The sequence below is a fragment of the Ursus arctos genome, unplaced genomic scaffold (genome assembly GCF_023065955.2).
Source record: "Ursus arctos isolate Adak ecotype North America unplaced genomic scaffold, UrsArc2.0 scaffold_15, whole genome shotgun sequence".
NCBI classification, from domain to species: domain Eukaryota; kingdom Metazoa; phylum Chordata; class Mammalia; order Carnivora; family Ursidae; genus Ursus; species Ursus arctos.
The window spans coordinates 8346410-8362709 of record NW_026622819.1 but is presented as its reverse complement, the minus strand read 5'-3'; the positions used below and the strand labels follow the sequence as shown (position 1 = coordinate 8362709).

General features: G+C 50.7%; 1 protein-coding gene across 4 annotated transcripts in view; it reads right to left on the bottom strand.

Annotated features, from left to right (window-relative positions):
• Positions 1-5412: 5412 nt before the first annotated feature.
• The window catches only part of ANKRD33B (ankyrin repeat domain 33B), an 81697-nt gene continuing 70809 nt past the window's right edge, over positions 5413-16300 (bottom strand). For 2 of the 4 annotated variants that reach the window (XM_057312160.1, XM_048224253.2), the window contains one exon: positions 6098-15058. In XM_057312160.1, coding sequence (XP_057168143.1) covers positions 14226-15058 — 833 coding nt within the window. In that variant the 3' untranslated portion in view covers positions 6098-14225. Of the gene's footprint in view, positions 5648-6097; positions 15059-16300 lie in introns of those variants that run through there. The other 2 variants (XM_026506698.4, XM_044386993.3) reach the window with 2 other exon arrangements.

Sequence of the window (16300 nt, the reverse complement as noted above, 5' to 3'; positions counted from 1 at the left end):
AGTTTGGCAACAACCCTCCGGTTGCCAAACATCTAAATTGAAGCCTGAGAGATGCCTAGGTCCTGCTCCCAGGATGAGTAGCCCTAGGAGAAATGTGAACCCCGTTCCTCTTGAAGGTCTTTGTTGGGCCAGATCACTAAAGGGAGGAAATCATGAAAGACTAGATTTAAGTCCTGCTTCACTGTCTGAAAATCCAAGTCTAAGTTCTAGACATTGTCTTCTCCAGCAGTAAATGGGACCCTCCTAGGCACACGCTGCCAGTGCTCACCTCCAGTGGGGCTGGAGCAGCAAACTAGAAGGGAAAGTTCTATGAGGAGAGCCGGTCTATGCTGGTGAGAAGCCCCCAAAATCAGATGGAGAAGTGGACAGGACCTCCTTCTGCTTGTACCCCAGGAGATGATTGAGAGCAGAAAATAGGAATAAATCATTGACTTTCTTCTGCTTTGATGCAGGGATGCCAGTTTCTCCTCTATACCCACTCCCCCTTCCTCTTTGGAATAGAGCCCCGTTTTCAATGTATAGACAATGTCCCCAGTTCCATGGCTCCATTTTTCAACCTCATGGTATATGTGGCTGCAAGACAAAGTTCTGGTGAATGCCATACAAGCGGGTGGTGCCTTAAAGGGAGGTGAATCATCCAGGAGATTGGCCTCTTGTTGCCCTTGACCCCTTTCTCCTACGTGGAAAACAGGTGTGATGGCTTGTACTCCAGCAGCCAGCTTGGATTATGAGGCAACTGTGGGAATGGGTGCTCCTGCCACAGATGACAGAAGGATAGAAAGAGGCTGGGTCCATGATGAGAGTGACACCACTGTGCCAGCCCCAGCCTGCCTCTCTAGACTTTGCCTAGAGAAGAACAAACCCTGACATATTTTAGCCACTCTTTTTTGGCCATAACAGAAAAGTTTAGAGCACAGACTTTGAAGCTGGACCTTGATTATATCTCAGCACCTCCACTCACTAGCACTGAGACCTTGCAGAGATTTCTTGACCTCTCTGTATCTCAGTTTCCCCACATGTAAAATGAGGTGAATAATAGTTTCTATGTGACCGGGCTGTTATGTGCCTGGCACACAGTAGCATGATAAGCTTTTATAGTGGTGTAAATCATAATGAGGGTGATGGTTATGACGATACCAATGACAATGACCGTTATTGAGTTTTCGTTCATATGCAGCTCAACCGAATCCTATTTGACACAAATACTCACAGTGGCCAAGCAGGTGTGGGTTTTCCCTGGAACAAAAGAGGAGACATTGTTCCTTCACCTCCTTCAGCAGCTGCTCCAGGAAGCCATGAGGTCAGAAAACCACAGGCCAGTTTCCAGGAAGGAGCACCCGGAGCAACCCTGGGAACCCCGGTAAATGACTTGTTCAGCCAACTACCAGGTTCAGTTTTGCTAAGTTGGCAGACGAGTTTTAGGCATAGAGAGGATGTCGAGGTTGTGTAAGGGAAGGAGGGAGGAGAGACCATCCAGAGACCATGGGGTAAGGATGAGGTCCCCGAGGGAGCAGATGCCTAACCGGGGAGAGTTGGTAAGGTTGTCAGGGATGATGCTCCACGCGCCTGACCCCCCACCCCACCCCTTCTGAACCCTACAGTGAGACCCCTAGGCTCCTCATGCGCCTTCCCATCCTGTGCCCACAACTTCTTTAAGAAAGCAGCGTAGTTTTCGCTCTATTAGTAGTAGAGAACAGAGAAGCTCACAGTAATTCGACACTTTGTTGGCTGTATTGTTCAATCTCTTGGGACAGCGCCAGGCTCCACTGTCCTGTGCTCCAACCCTGAGGACACTGGCACAGGCCAGAGTCAGGACCACTGGGTGCTGGTGGAGGGACGGCACTCTCAGCGTGATAAGGCTCAAAGTAAAGGCTCTCACCACCTTGTGGAAAGCCCACTTCCCTCCGTGGCTGCTTTTCTAAGTTCCAGGTGGCTGGATGGTCAGAGCACAGGTTAGCAGCAACCGTCTAGCTCCGGGGTCCCCCTCCTCCCAGAAGGCCTGAGGATGGGCCTCTTTGCCAGGCTCCACTGCGGGCTCTGAGGAGAAATGATGCACTTCTCCCAGGGGCCACCCTTCTTCCTTTACATTGTGGTTGGAAAGATCTTGACGCAGATGGCCTGGGACACTGCTCCTGGCACTGAGGCCACCACAGCTGCTAAGCCCAACACAGGTTATAGTCTCCTACACCAAGATTTCAGCACAGCCCTAACAGCGAGAAGCTGGGACACCTCTCCACCTGCGGAGACCATGCACGATCCAAGGCAGTTCACCAGAGCAGGGGCTTACTCATGGCCTGGGGCTGAAGAGCTCTGGCTGGATTCTGTCTGGGAGAAGACTTCCCAATGGGCCTTTAAGACATGTCTGTCCTCCTCCCCACTGCAAGCCGTTATTATGCTGACCTACCTTCCACTGGGAATCACAAGGGTTCTTGAGAGACGTTCCTGATCACTTGGAGGTCATAGAGGCAGAGAAGAGATGGAGAACCCCTAAGGACTGCCAACCAAAGTAACCAGCAAAGAGTCTATGTTCAGAGTGGCCCCCAGCACTCTGTCCAGACTGGCAACAGGCAGAGTGTGCAGCGTTCATTCAGAGACTCTTTCTTTAAGGAAATGATGAACACTGCCAGGGTCACAAGGAAAGCATGTAGCAAAGCCAGCAGTGGACCCCAGTCTGTCTGTCTCCACAGACCTTTCCCCACACAGCCTAGAACATGTGTATTGTCATTTTGTTTAATTCAGCAAGCCAAGCATCTTCTTCCCCGTATGCTTTTCTGGGAGGAAAGCCAGGCTGAATCTAATAAAGCAGGGTATTGTCCACACTGCTGTTCCTACTGAGCTGATTTAGCTAGTTGCCACTGTCATTTAATATTGTCCTTGTCAAACACCAGTCCCCTGATCAACATGGCCTGATCAGCAGTATCCCGAGAGGCATTTGGTAGCGGGACAGCCACCACTTCCCCCCGGCCAGGGGCAAGTGGCCGGGGCAAGTCCGTTCTTCTCCTCCTCCTGGGCAGATGAAGGGAGGAGGTTGGTGGCTGCCCCAGGTGTGCTTGGGGCCTCCTCTGGCTCCTGCTCACGTCCCAGGCACAGAGCCCAGACCCATGCATGACCCGGAGATGCACACAGAGGGCAGCTGAGATGGGAGGGGAGCCGCAGACCCCGAATGACCCATGGACGGAGGCTCAAGCTCAGCTTTTGAGGCTGTCCCAGGACCAGGAACAGAGAAGGAAGTGACTCCCTTTTCTCCTTGTTTCCGTGGGATGGAGGGACTTTTGTCTGGGGGAAGTCGAGTGCATTTGGTATGAGTGTTGGCTGTGACCACTCTTTTGGCATCAGGATAAAAAGGTCCGGCGCCATGGATGTGGCCTCTGGACGGTCAAGGAGCTTTCAGAGCCAATGGGAAGAGAGCAGGTGTGAGTGGGAGATGGTGCGGGGGAGGGCAGCGTTTAGACCTCCACTCCCCACCTGGGAGTCTGGTCTAAAGTTAGACAGCAGATGTCCCTGTGACTGTCCCTAGGTTTTAGTCTGGAGTACAGCAGAGAAAGGAGGAAGCTTTTTAGTGACTGCCAACTCTGTCAACCTTGTTAAAGATCTCGGTACAGTTTCTGTGCCATTTAATTAAATCTTCCTGAAAGCCCTACAAACCAGGAAAATCCCCACTTTTTAATTTAATTTAATTTAATTTTATTTTATTTTATTTATTTTTTTAGAGAGAGAAAGAGTGAGGGGATTGGGGGGACAGAGGGAGAAGGAGAAAGAGAATCTCAAGCAGGCTCTGCATGGGGCATTAGATCTCACAACCCTGAGATCATGACCTGAGCCAAAATCAGGAGTCAGACATTTAACTGACTGAGCCACCCAGGTGACCCCACTTTAAAAACAAGGGCACTGAAGCATGAGGTTAGGGTACTTGCCCAGAGCCCTGCAGCCAGAAGGGGGCAGAGCGGATGCAAGGGTCCAGGCTCTCCTGGCTCCTCTGTGCCGCCCCCCAGAGGACGGAGCGGGACTATGCCCGTGGCCTATTACCCAAGGGCCTCAGTCCCAAGTTAGGAAGCCAGCGCCCAGCTCACCAGTCCGCAGATACAACTGGAACTTCCTGGGGCCAAGCCCTGTTCCAGATGCTGGAAGATGGTGCTGAACCACAGAGACACGGCCTCTACACTGGTGGCCTTCAGGGGCGGAGCGAGAAGGGGCTGGTGCCACCAGAGGCCAGCAAGGCGGGGGCGCTGGACAGTGAGTGCTGGGAAGGGGTCCCGCGGGCGTGCAGAGTTTAGGGGGGGCAGCATTCCCAGGCTCCCAGCGTCTCTGACTCCATCATCTGGGGTGGTATGGGTTGAATTGTGTCCCCCAGCAAGACTTGTTGAAGTCCTAGCCCCAGATGCCTGTGACTGTGACCTCATCTGGAAATAAGATCACTGCACATACAATGAAGATGAGGTCATACTGGATAGGGTGGGGGCTAATCCAATGACTCGTGGCCTAAGAGAGGACTGTGTGGACACAGACACACGCAAAAGGAAGACGGCCATGTGGTGGTGGTGTCTCCACAAGCCAGAGACACCAAGGGTTGCTGGCAACCCACAGAAGCTGGAAGAGGTAAGGAGGGATCCCGCCACAGCCTCCAGGGGGGCACAGCCGTGCTGACGCTGTGATCGCGAACGTCCGGGTTTTGAAGCCATCCAAGTTAGTTCCGACGGTCACAGCTATCACAGGAAACAAATACAGCTGGGAGGAGGTATTTCCGACAATTTTCCAAGAGATGCTGCTGCGACTGGGCCCAGGCACCCTGGCCTGAGTGTGGGACTGGCATGAGTGGGTAGAGCTCAAAAGACACAGGTGGGGGTTCAGCATGGGGTGGGACTTGTGCCCAGCCCTGCACAGCAGTGGGAAGGAAGAAGGCCAGGAAATGCTGTTCCTGTCCAACCCATGACCTTCCCCATCCAACCCCACAGAGGGCACCATGTACTCCAACCAAGGGAGGAAAACAAGTCATGTACCTGGGAGGGCCATCCCAGTGGGGTTTGGTGAGGAAGGACCCCAAGCCTGCCCCCGGCAATGACCACTCAGAACAGTTAATAGGTAAAAGCCAGTCTCCCCTTCCCCAGGAGGCAGCCCAAGGACAGGGGGTGATGGGGCAGTGTGGGACACCTAAGGGCTCCCAGCCAAGGGACTCCTTTGTCCAGGCAGTGACGACACTTTGCAACCTTGTCCACTACGAGATAACTCTCCCACCATACCCCTGAACCCTCCTGTTCCTGGTGGCCCGGAGGGAGGCAGCCTGGTCCAGCTTCTCATGTAGGCTCATGGCACTATTAATAAAGCTTCTTTTTTCAATAAGAGCTAAAGAAAAGTTGAAATCCTACCCTCACAACTAATTTCTTGATTTTGTTTAAATAATGCTTTTGAAATACCAAGGTCGACTAGAGTTTTGAGTTAAACATTTATTTGATTGATTGATTTTTAGCCAGGAAGATGTATTAACATTTTGTTAGATTTTTGTTTAAGTGAGCGTGATAATGGCAGAACGATGCAGGCTGGGCTGCGGCTGGGTTGGGGAGCCCTGGGGTGCACATCAGACTTTGTTTCGTCAGCAGGCCGGAGGTTTTCAGGCCACCTGGGCCGCCCGGGCCACCTTTCCTGTCCCCGCCTGCAAACAAGCAAGGACGTCATCAAGGGAGATGGCAGGCATGACCGTGGGGAGCCAGCAAGCAGGGCTGCATGCAGGCAGGAGTCCTGAGGTCCTCGGAGCTGACGTTCTCGACCACCCGACCACCCGACCGCCCCGGTGTGGAGACACTGCTCCCGAAGCTTGGGGTCAGGGTGGGCAGTGAGGGAACGCACCTGCTGGAGGCCTATCCCACCATGCCCTTGGCTGCTGTGGGCGGGAGCCTGGAGCTTCACCGTGCCCCAAGCAGACTCAGTCAGGGAAATAAAGGGGACGAGACCACGCGCCCCCCCCTTGTCCCCTCTCTTTTCACATCCCAGTTTTCGCTTTAAGGACTATCCCTCGTACGTGTTCCTATTTACTAATATGTCACCCAACACATACACCTGTTTTTCAGAAACAACAAATACAAATAAATCTCCAATCACAATCTTGGCCTAGAAAATTTTATTTAAAATTTGACTTCCTATTTAGGTCCTTCCTTAATAATTATGATTTTCGGGGAGTAGAATGACAATCTTTTAATGGGTCAGACTTCAGACTTCCTAGCAGAGTGGAATTTCCCAAATAAATAGGAGCTGTTTTTAGTCTCATCAAAAATCACCTAGGGGCGTCTGGCTGGCTCAGTCAGTGCGGCACACGACTCCCGATCTCGGAGACGTGAGTTTGAGCCCCACGCTAGGGGCAGAGATTATTTTTTAAAAAATAGTAAAAATCTTTAAAAAAGAAAGAAAAGAAAGAAACACAAATGCCAATATTTAAAAAATTACATTTGACTAAATCCTAATTTCACAGTTTTATACAAGACACCTTGTGATAAAATGTGATAAAATGAGAGAGAAAACCCCACAATATGTCAAAGACTATGATCTGAAATTTATAGCAAAATCCTACAAATCGGTAAAACGGACACCAAAAAGTACAATAAAGAACAAAGGAGAAACAGATACAAATAAGGAATCCGTCAAACAGGAGATAAAAATGGTCGAAAGACACACGAAACCATGCTCTTCCTCACCAATAATTGCAGAACTGAAAATTAAAATGAGATACAGCTTTTTAACCATCAGACCAGCAACCGTCAGAAAGTCAGACGAACAGCCGGTGTTGCTGCGGGAGGGACGAGGCCTGTTTTGTTCACGGGCAGGTGGGTGAAGACTCACTCAGGAGCCCTGGGAAAGAACAACCCCGCTGTGACTATTGAAATTAAAATCTGCCTTCCCTTCACCCTGGCCAATCTCCTCTACACGCCAATCCTAGACAAACATTCCCTGTGCAGACCAGCAGGTCAGGCCAAGGCTCTTGGTTACTCGTAAGTGGTAGGAACCGAAAATACTGCGATAACCCGAGACCAGGAGATGGTTCAGTGAACCGGGGCGCATCTCTACTGAGGAATACCGGATGGAACCCGCATGAACAATGGGGCCAAACGTGCTCTTCCCAAAACAGGAGTGACGCAAACCGTGCGTACGACGTGATCTCGTTTGTGTAACACACGAAGGGAAGAAAACATCTAAAGCTATTTCTAGCAGGATGCATAAATAATTAGTCGGAGGGACTGCGCAAGGGGAGGGTCAGTTGCTTTTCATCTGAGACCCTTTTACAGAGTTTGGTTTATTTTTCTGAGTGTACGCATTACTTTTTAGGTATTAAGAGAAAATAAAACTAATTTTAGAGTTCTTTGATAAGCTTTTCCAGGACATGTTTCAAATAAATAAAGTCCAGAACAACATTTACATTGTACCCGTTAGGTAAGAATATACACAGAGCTGCCTGGGTGGCTCAGTAGGTTAAGTGTCTGCCTTCAGGCCAGGTCATGATCGCAAGGTCCTGGGATGAAGTCCCGAATCCCGAGGAGTCTGCTTCTCCCTCTGCCCCCTCCCCCTGCTTGTGCGCTCTCTCTGTCAAATAAATAAAATCTTAAAAAAAAAAAAAAGAATACACATAAAAACAAAGCCCCCCTGAGAAGAGGAGGATCGCACGGGATTATTTTAACATCAGTGAAAATATTCCTGGATAAATCATTAACTTAAAAACCTTACCACTGAAGAGTGAAGTAAAAGTGTGTCAGAAGAAGCAAGTGCACATCTATTTCGAGCAAAGTAAGTGACATTAAAAATACTGACATATTTAATTGTCTCATTTTCTAATTAATACACACTTTGGTTTATTCCAATACCACACCACTGTACCATGAGAATGTTTATTTCACAAGTGATTTTTAATCCTGTAGCCACCATCCCCCCGTATTTTTACATTATTTTCTCTATACATTTTAAATATGAGATACAGAATTTGTCAGAAGTTAAAAGGGATGGGGCACCTGGGTGGCACAGCGGTTAAGCGTCTGCCTTCAGCTCAGGGCATGATCCCGGCGTTATGGGATCGAGCCCCACATCAGGCTCCTCTGCTATGAGACTGCTTCTTCCTCTCCCACTCCCCCTGCTTGTGTTCTCTCTCTCGCTGGCTGTCTCTATCTCTGTCAAATAAATAAATAAAATCTTTAAAAAAAAAAAAGTTAAAAGGGACAGACACATTCTTTCTGCTGAATAAGGTATCATATTTAACTTAAAGCTTATTATTAACCTTTTGGATAGAAAGAATTTGAAGCTGCCGGGAGTCGCATGTATTTGTAGGTCCCGAAGTAGCCCTGAGGTCTAAATAGGAAAATATCTTTTATAAACTGTAACAAAACTCACCTCAAAATAAAAACCTATGCAATGTATACAGTTCCATCCGGAGTCAACATTTTTATAATATCCACTTTCGGAAACAACAATGAAAATAGCTTTACATTCAGAAAACAGAGCCTACCTACCGAGATGGCCTAACTAGCAATCTGGCACCCCGTGCTGAGGTCTGCTCGGCTCTCTTATGATTAAAAACACACCCCCTCAGACGCCCCCAAAAAAGCCAGGCAGGACAATGATCTGAACGAAGAGAATTCCAAGGAGAGCTTTTTCTGTTCATCTGACCAGGGGATCTCATTCCCAGTCCTCAGGACGTCCGCCAGGCTCCCAGGGTTTATAGGGTCACCAGAGCTGTGCAGCTCCAAACCAGCTTCTAGAACATCTGCTCAAAAACCGGCATTAGGGGCGCCTGGGTGGCACAGCGGTTAAGCATCTGCCTTCGGCTCAGGGCGTGATCCTGGCGTTATGGGATCGAGCCCCACATCAGGCTCCTCCGCTGTGAGCCTGCTTCTTCCTCTCCCACTCCCCCTGCTTGTGTTCCCTCTCTCGCTGGCTGTCTCTATCTCTGTCGAATAAATAAATAAAATCTTTAAAAAAAAAAAAACGGCATTAAAGTGCTTCAACACAACCTCCCAAAACATGATAAAGCGTCAGGTCAAGACAGGTCACTGCTCTCCCTGGAACCACCAGCTTCATGATTTCTCACCTACCATTCCTTTTAAAAAAAGACAAAGGCATAACACTAGGATGAACCCATTTCTCTCAAAACCCCAACTGGGTTAGCTTTCATTAGACTACCTAATACTTGGGCAGACTTGGGAAAATCCTAGTGCTTCCTCAGGGAAAGATGGCATTGATTGTATGGCTAACCTGGCACCAAATTCCAAGAAATTCAGTCCCCACCCCGTGGCCACCACGGAATGGCTGGTGGAGCTCCCCAAGCAGAGTCGTCTCCGGCTTCCGCCTCCCGATGCAAAGGTTGAATGTCAAAGGCAGAGAGATGTCCCAGATTTGGCTACTGGACCTTGCCCAGGAGCTCCTGTAGGGTTATGACACACTGGCTGTGTTACGTGTCCCATCGAACAGAGTGCTTCCCATGAGTCCTGGGCTGCCCCACCCCCCTGAACACACTCACTGAAGCAGGTCACCCTTGACCTTCCCTGGGAGCCACAGCAGAGGTCACCTTTGGGAGCACAAAGCCCGGTCTCCTTTCAGTTCATGTGAGTGTGCACGCCCGCGGGCGTGCACACTCACGCCGTAGCACACACTGTCCACTTTGGCACGGCTGGCAGCCAGGGGCCGCTGGAGCCCTGCAGGGGCTGTGTCTTGTGTCAGGCGGGGTCACAGGAGATCGCGTGCACGGCACTGGCATTCAATGGAGTCTCTCGAACATTAGCTAAATCAGTTCAGGTAGTGGTGGGTTTGTGTTTTTGCCTTTTTTTTTTTTCCAAAAACAACCTCCAGAAGGAATTTTTTTAGCCTCTTCTTTTAAATGTTAATGAAGAAACACGTGAATTCAAGGTCCCAGAAAGGAGCAGCTGACTCCAGAGTTATCCAGGCGAACGAAACAAGTTCTAAACGCATTGAGGTGTGAAAACGGGGAACACAGCCATCAGCCTTTCCGGAAGAACTGTTTTGTTGTACATTCTTTATGGGGTGACAGCACCCCCACTGTGACGATTATCTACCCAACGCCAGTTGCTGCCACACATGTGACCTCATTGTTCTCTAAGGGCCAGTTGTGCTGGACCCCCCTGCCTTCCCTCCGCTACCAGACGGTGGTCTGGGAACCGACGACCCCGCACACGGGGAACTTGGCCCGGAGGGGACTCCGTGTGCGGAGAACCCACGGCCAGTGCAGACTCGTTATCCACACAGGCTGGAAAGGGTCCCGAGCAAATATTGGGGTAGCGTGTTCGAATGTTCCCGAATGCTATAAAAAAGAACAAGTGTGAGCACTTCATCCCATAAAAGCCTGTGACCAGAAGCTTTACAGGGGTTGATGACGGCTCTCCAGAGCCCGGGGCGTCCGTGCGTGGTGCGAGAATGGGAAACCAGCGAGCAGGGACCTCCAGGCGAACCGGGAGTAGAGGAACAGCTGACTTACATCAGGCCTGGAACTCCTCGCGCAGAGCAATGCGGGCAATCCGGAAAAGGCGGTCTGCTCTCTGACTGTCGTGGGAACTGAGGCTGCAAGAGACAAACCGAGCCCACTTCTTAGTCCTGGCTCCTTCACTGAGCTCTCGGGGAGGCCTTGCTTCATGACTTGGTTCCCGGATTCTTCCCTAAGGATGACAGGCTTTGCATCCGTTTCCGGACTGGGGGCTGGCCCCGCCTCGCGGGATTCCGTTTCTCGCACAACCGCCTGGCCCCCACTCATGCTGGACCCCCAGGTCCCCGCTCACACGCTGCAGGAAGTGGGCGGAGCCGGTCTGCACGGGCCTCCTCCACGCACAAGCCCCGTGTTCCCGCCGACTCCACGAATCTTGCCGTCCTTCTCCGCAGAACAAGCCTGGGGTCCCGGGAGGGCCCGAAGCTGAGACAAGCAACTGCGATTCCTGACCTTCACGTCGCTGAGGGACCCACTGCTGCCAGGAGCCTGCCGGGAGGGGCCTCAGAGAGGGTAAGGAAGGTCCATGATGCTCCGGGCTGTGTTTCTCTAGGGTGGCCAAAGACACGGAGAGTTGATGCCCTGAAGGCTGAGGTCATTCCAGACGAACCTCTCCCAGCTTTTCCCTCCTCCTTCCCAGAGGGGAGCCCGGCGCCGGGCTGACTACGAACACTGGAGTCACATAAGCCAGGACAAGAAACTGTCATTGTCACTCCGCGCACCCTGGTATCAGACGGGGTGGGGGGAGCAGTTCTAGAGGTAAAACGGGTGAATAGCCATCTGTGTTATCACAGCCACCGCTACTTAACATACAGGCTGAATTTTCTTAACTACAAGGGTTCCCATCCACAAGAGGTAACTGAGAGGGGCTGAGGTGACCTCGTGGTCCACCCCAGAGCCGTTTCAGCTGCCGAGGTCCCGGGTCTCCAATAACCAGAAAATCTCAACCGAGGGAGACGGCGGACCTCTCCCTGGAAGACAGCAGCATTGACATCGTCTTGGAAATATTTCTTCTGTCTAGTGTAATCATAATTCACTCAAACATTTTAATGTAAGTATTAAAATATACTTCATCTTTTCTTCTAACTACATTTATATATAAATCCCTGAGAAGGTACCTGTCAACTTAAAATTCACTATTTACAGTTAATAAACATCAGGGGTGCAAGCAGATCCCGGCTCCCCCACTCCCTCCGTACAGCAGAGTGGGGCTGTCATCTGTCAGAGGAGCAAACTAGGTCTCCTCCCTTAAATGGGCATAAGGGGGGCTGGGCGGCTCAGTCGGTTGAGCATCCGATTCTTGGTTTCGGCTCAGGTCATGATCTCATGGGTTGTGGGACTGAGCCCCACCAGCCGGTGGGCTCCTTGCTCAGCGGGGAGTCTGCTTGAAAGATTCTCTCCTGTCCCTCCTCTTCTCTCTCTCTCTCAAAATACATAAATAAATCTTAAAAAAAATAATGCATGGGGCCTGTGCCGAAATCCTAAACCATTTGCCAGAAGCTGGGAAATCTGTCCTTCCTTCACTGGGTCGGTGGAGGTCACCACAAATCTACAGGGACACCACACTGCCCCGCATGGTCACCTTGCCCTTCTGCCCTTTTTAGACCTCAGAGTGGTAGTGCCAGCGAGGATCGGGACAGTTAGCCAAAGCTGCAGAAGAAAACAGGCAAAGGAAGAAGAGGCAAGCAAGGAAGAGAGACAGCAAAGGGGAAGGCAGGGTGGCGTCACAGCGGAGGGGACACGCGGAGAGCAAGAGGCGGCCACTGCCCCTCGTGGCCCCTGCCCCTGACCAACGCTGGAAGGTGGCAAAAGGTGACCCCTCAGTGAGAAAATGCAGCCAGCCATTCAAAGCAATGAAAATACATAAACCAGACAACGAGCTCAAAGATGCTGGATCAGACCAGCAGGGAGACTAGGGGTGTTTCTCTTCATCTTGGGGACCAGCCCTTGCCTCATCTAGGGGAACTGGGCCAACCTCAACTCTTGGACACTAGGGTGATCTGCAGCCACCCAGCATCAGTGATGCTAAAAGCGGGTCCAGACCTCCAGGCTATTCTGGAAAGAGGGCGGAGCTCCCTAAAATCTGACTTTAAGAGCTGCATTATCATCACACACACCCATCAGGCTGGCTCTGCCCAATACCGTGTTGACAGAGGCTTCTGGAGAGGTGAGTGTGAGAGCCCGGATAGCTCAATGCCTCAGGGTGCCAAGTGGGAGGGATGAGGGAGAGGCCAGTGCCATCCCTGCCCACATCGTGAGACAGGCGCTCATCACGACACACCCAAGGAGCACGACTGGACATGCGAATCCAGGGTTATAAGAAAGGGCTTCCAAATCGGTCCCTACTATTTTAAATCTATGCTTCCAAGTACGATAATTTTTAAATAAAGTGCTGTCAGTAGTGCATATGTGACAGATACTCTGCAACCCAGAGGGCCAGAGATTCATTAAAATGTCGCAGTGCTTCGGCAATAAAAAAGTATGGACAGAAACTCCCACTGAAAGCTCAGGGCCCGGGGCAAATCACAGACATGGCTCTGCCCAAGTCCCCGCATTTTGGAAATTCTACAAAGTCCGCATGAGGATAAACGGAACGTCATGGGCAGTCGTCAAAGGAAAAATAAAAGTGATTCCACACCAGGGACTCTTTGGAATTGAATCTGAAGGAGGGAGCCGCCCAGCCCACTCCAGGAGAATTTGCCTAAAACAAGTTTGTTTAATATTCAGTTCTAATCCCTGTTCCTCTAGCCCCCTCCCCCTTTCCAGCACTTTCTATCACCCTGGTACCTTATTCTTTTACATCTTTTTTACATTTTAAGGATATCTGAAGTCAATTTATCTAAGAGCACAGAGGACTTAATTTTGTATTTCTAGTAAAAATTTATTACATTTGCTCCCATTTCATTAAATAATAGATTTTTCTCATATCTATTTTTGAATACGTTAAAGGCTCTGCATCCAGTTTAAAGTCCCTTGCTTAAAATATTTAGTTCTAGCAGTAAATACATGCTTCTCTGTGCGCGGTTTCTTACTTTAGCAACAGGTTTCTCTTCATTATTATTACCGTCTAACTAAGAGAGCTTTAAAATAAGATACAAGGAAATCTGATTCCCGTTTCACATCATCATTTTGCTGGAAAAGGAAATGCCGCCATCAAATAGAAACAAATATTCGGCATCACTTAATCAAATCAAGAAGAACATACAATGTTCATGCATGCCTAAAATGAGAAGGAAAGACAATCAGTAGGAAGGGGGAGACTTCCACAAATTCTGTATGAAATCATTGAGATATCACCAATAATTATTGCCAGAAACAGTATGTTAAACAAAGGATCTTGGGGCAAATGTATTAAAACCGTCTTAAATACAAACAGCCCCACCACCAGTAAAATGCTGCAAATTTGATCATGATTAAAAATACAAAATTATTCAGACCCTTTGATTAACTGGTCTTAGAAATTTCTCAAGTGAGGTTCTAAAGGTAGGCTTTGCGGCAAATTTGCCCATAGGTGTACTGATCGCTAGGGGAACTGGTTTTAGGCTAATCGACTTGTGCCCGACCCAATTCACTCAAGGGTGCAGCCTGAACAAACACGGAGCGCGTTCTGGGGCCGTTCCAGCCTGCCTGCTGGGGATGCGCGGGGATGTGCAGCACTGCGGGAGGGGCGGGGGCAGTAGGGAGGCGCATTCGCATCCTTCGCTGAGCGGACCCCCGCTGCCTCCTCCCCCACCGCACACGCTTCCAGGCAGCTGACCCGTCACGTCCTTTTCCTCCAGGACGGCGCCCGCTTTTCCTTCTGCGCCGCTGCCGCCCGCTGCTTCTCCGCCTCTTCCGCCTTCCTCTTTTCCTCCTTGGCCTCCTTGTACCGCCACTTCGGGAGCTGCAGGTGGGCGCTGTCCTTGGTGCTGCCCTTGGCGGCGGCCCGCTCGGGCTGGAAGGTGGGCGCAGGCGCCTTGCTGACGCGCACCCTGGGGATGACCACGCCGGGCCGCACGCTGCTTCTTCTCAGCAGCTGCAGGGGCAGGAGGCTGGCCCTCCGCGGGGCACCTGGCAGCTGCGGAGACGGGAGGCTGGCTCTCGGGGCCCCCTCCCTTGAGACCCCCACGGCCTGGGAGGTCCGGAATGGCTGCTCAGAGCCCTCTATCTTGCCATTCTCCTGGGCGTGCGTGTCCCGGTTCTCCCGAGCCTCCAGGATTTCCTGAACGGCCAGCCGCCTTTTCCCCACACAGGGGGGGTTCTCGGGGCACACGGTCTGGCAGACGATGGCCACGGCAGGGCTGTAGAGGCTCGTGGTCATCCTGACCATGTGGTCCAGGACGCCCCCATCCTCCAGGCCCTGGCGTGAGCGGGAGGTCAGCGTGGACCGCACAAGCTCGGCGAACCTCTGCAAGCAGTTTTTGGAGCCCGAGGGCTTCAGAATGGCCTCTGGAGGCAGCGGCAGCTCTGGTTTGTACTTTTCCCCAAACTGGTCCGGGCAGGGTCGCTCCAGCAGCCTCTGGATGAGGCGGACAGCCTCCAACCGTCCTGTGTAAGCCGCCCACTCCTGGGCCGACATCCCACGGCGGGGGTCCCTGGCATGGACATCTGCTCCTGAAAAAAACGCAAACACAAACAGTCATGGGCCAATGTGACAAGAACCTTCCCAGCCAATGGCAGGAAAGGAAAGAGTAAAATGGATCAGAGGCAAAACTTCCCAAACCTAGTGTCAGACCCCCCGGAGCTGTGCCACCTGGATAAACCTGCATCTGACTCTGAACTACTGTGTGTACTATTATCACCACACAACCCACCTTTAAGTGCTCCATTTAATGGCTTACCTTTCCTAAATACAACCACCTGAACTCTGTACCTACATCATGGAATTCTTAAAGAAATAAGATTTCATGGCTTTCCAGCAATGGAGAGATGACTAGACAGCAAAGGTGCTCCGCGAACACTGCAATGGTGTTACTAGAATGTTCTAGAATACTAAAAGGAATAATCACTTGCAAAGCATTTGGTGTCCCATTTACTTATCATCTCACATTTTCCTCACGGATCTCTTGTGAGGAATATGAGGGTCCCTATTTTCCAGGAAATGTGTGGTCCTTCACTTCTTGTCCTGAGTGGTTAGTAGGTCCTGGGTCTACCCTCTTTACCAGACTGTGGGCTTCTCCAGGAGAGAGCCCACATCTTACTCGTTTTTGTTTCCTCAACCCTTTTCATCCTGGCTGGTAGGAGGCGTACATTGAACAAAGGTTTGTTACAGAACAAATGGGAGGCACAGTGGCCAAAGGACCTACCTGAGGCCTTGAAGGTTAACAGAGAAGGTCTCAGCCCTGTTCACTTCCCACCAGCCCAGAGGGAGGGCTGAGCTTCCTCTCGGACAGTTGTCTGTGTCAACATGGCCAGACTATAGTACCCAGGGATTTAAACAAACACCAGTCTCGGTGCGCTGTGAAGGTATTTTGTAGGTGCAGTTAGCATGCGCAATCAGTTGGCGGGGTCAGGGAGATTACCCTCAATAATGCAGGTGGGCCTCATCCAATCAGTCGAAGGCCTTAAGAACAAAAGCTAAAGTTTTCAGGAGAAAAAAGAATTCAGCCTCAAGACTGTAGCATTAACTCCTGTCCTAAGGTTCCAGCCCGATGGCCTGCCCCCACTAATTTTGGGCTCTCCAACCCCCAAAATCACAAGATCCAATTCTTTAAAAGAAATTTTTAATGTATATCTCTTAGTGGTTCTATGTCTCTAGAGAACCTGACTCCTACATCCTCAGGCTCCCTTACACTAGTCACTTCCTTAATAAATCTCCCCCATACCACCCACTGCCCCCTCCTAATACTGCAAATT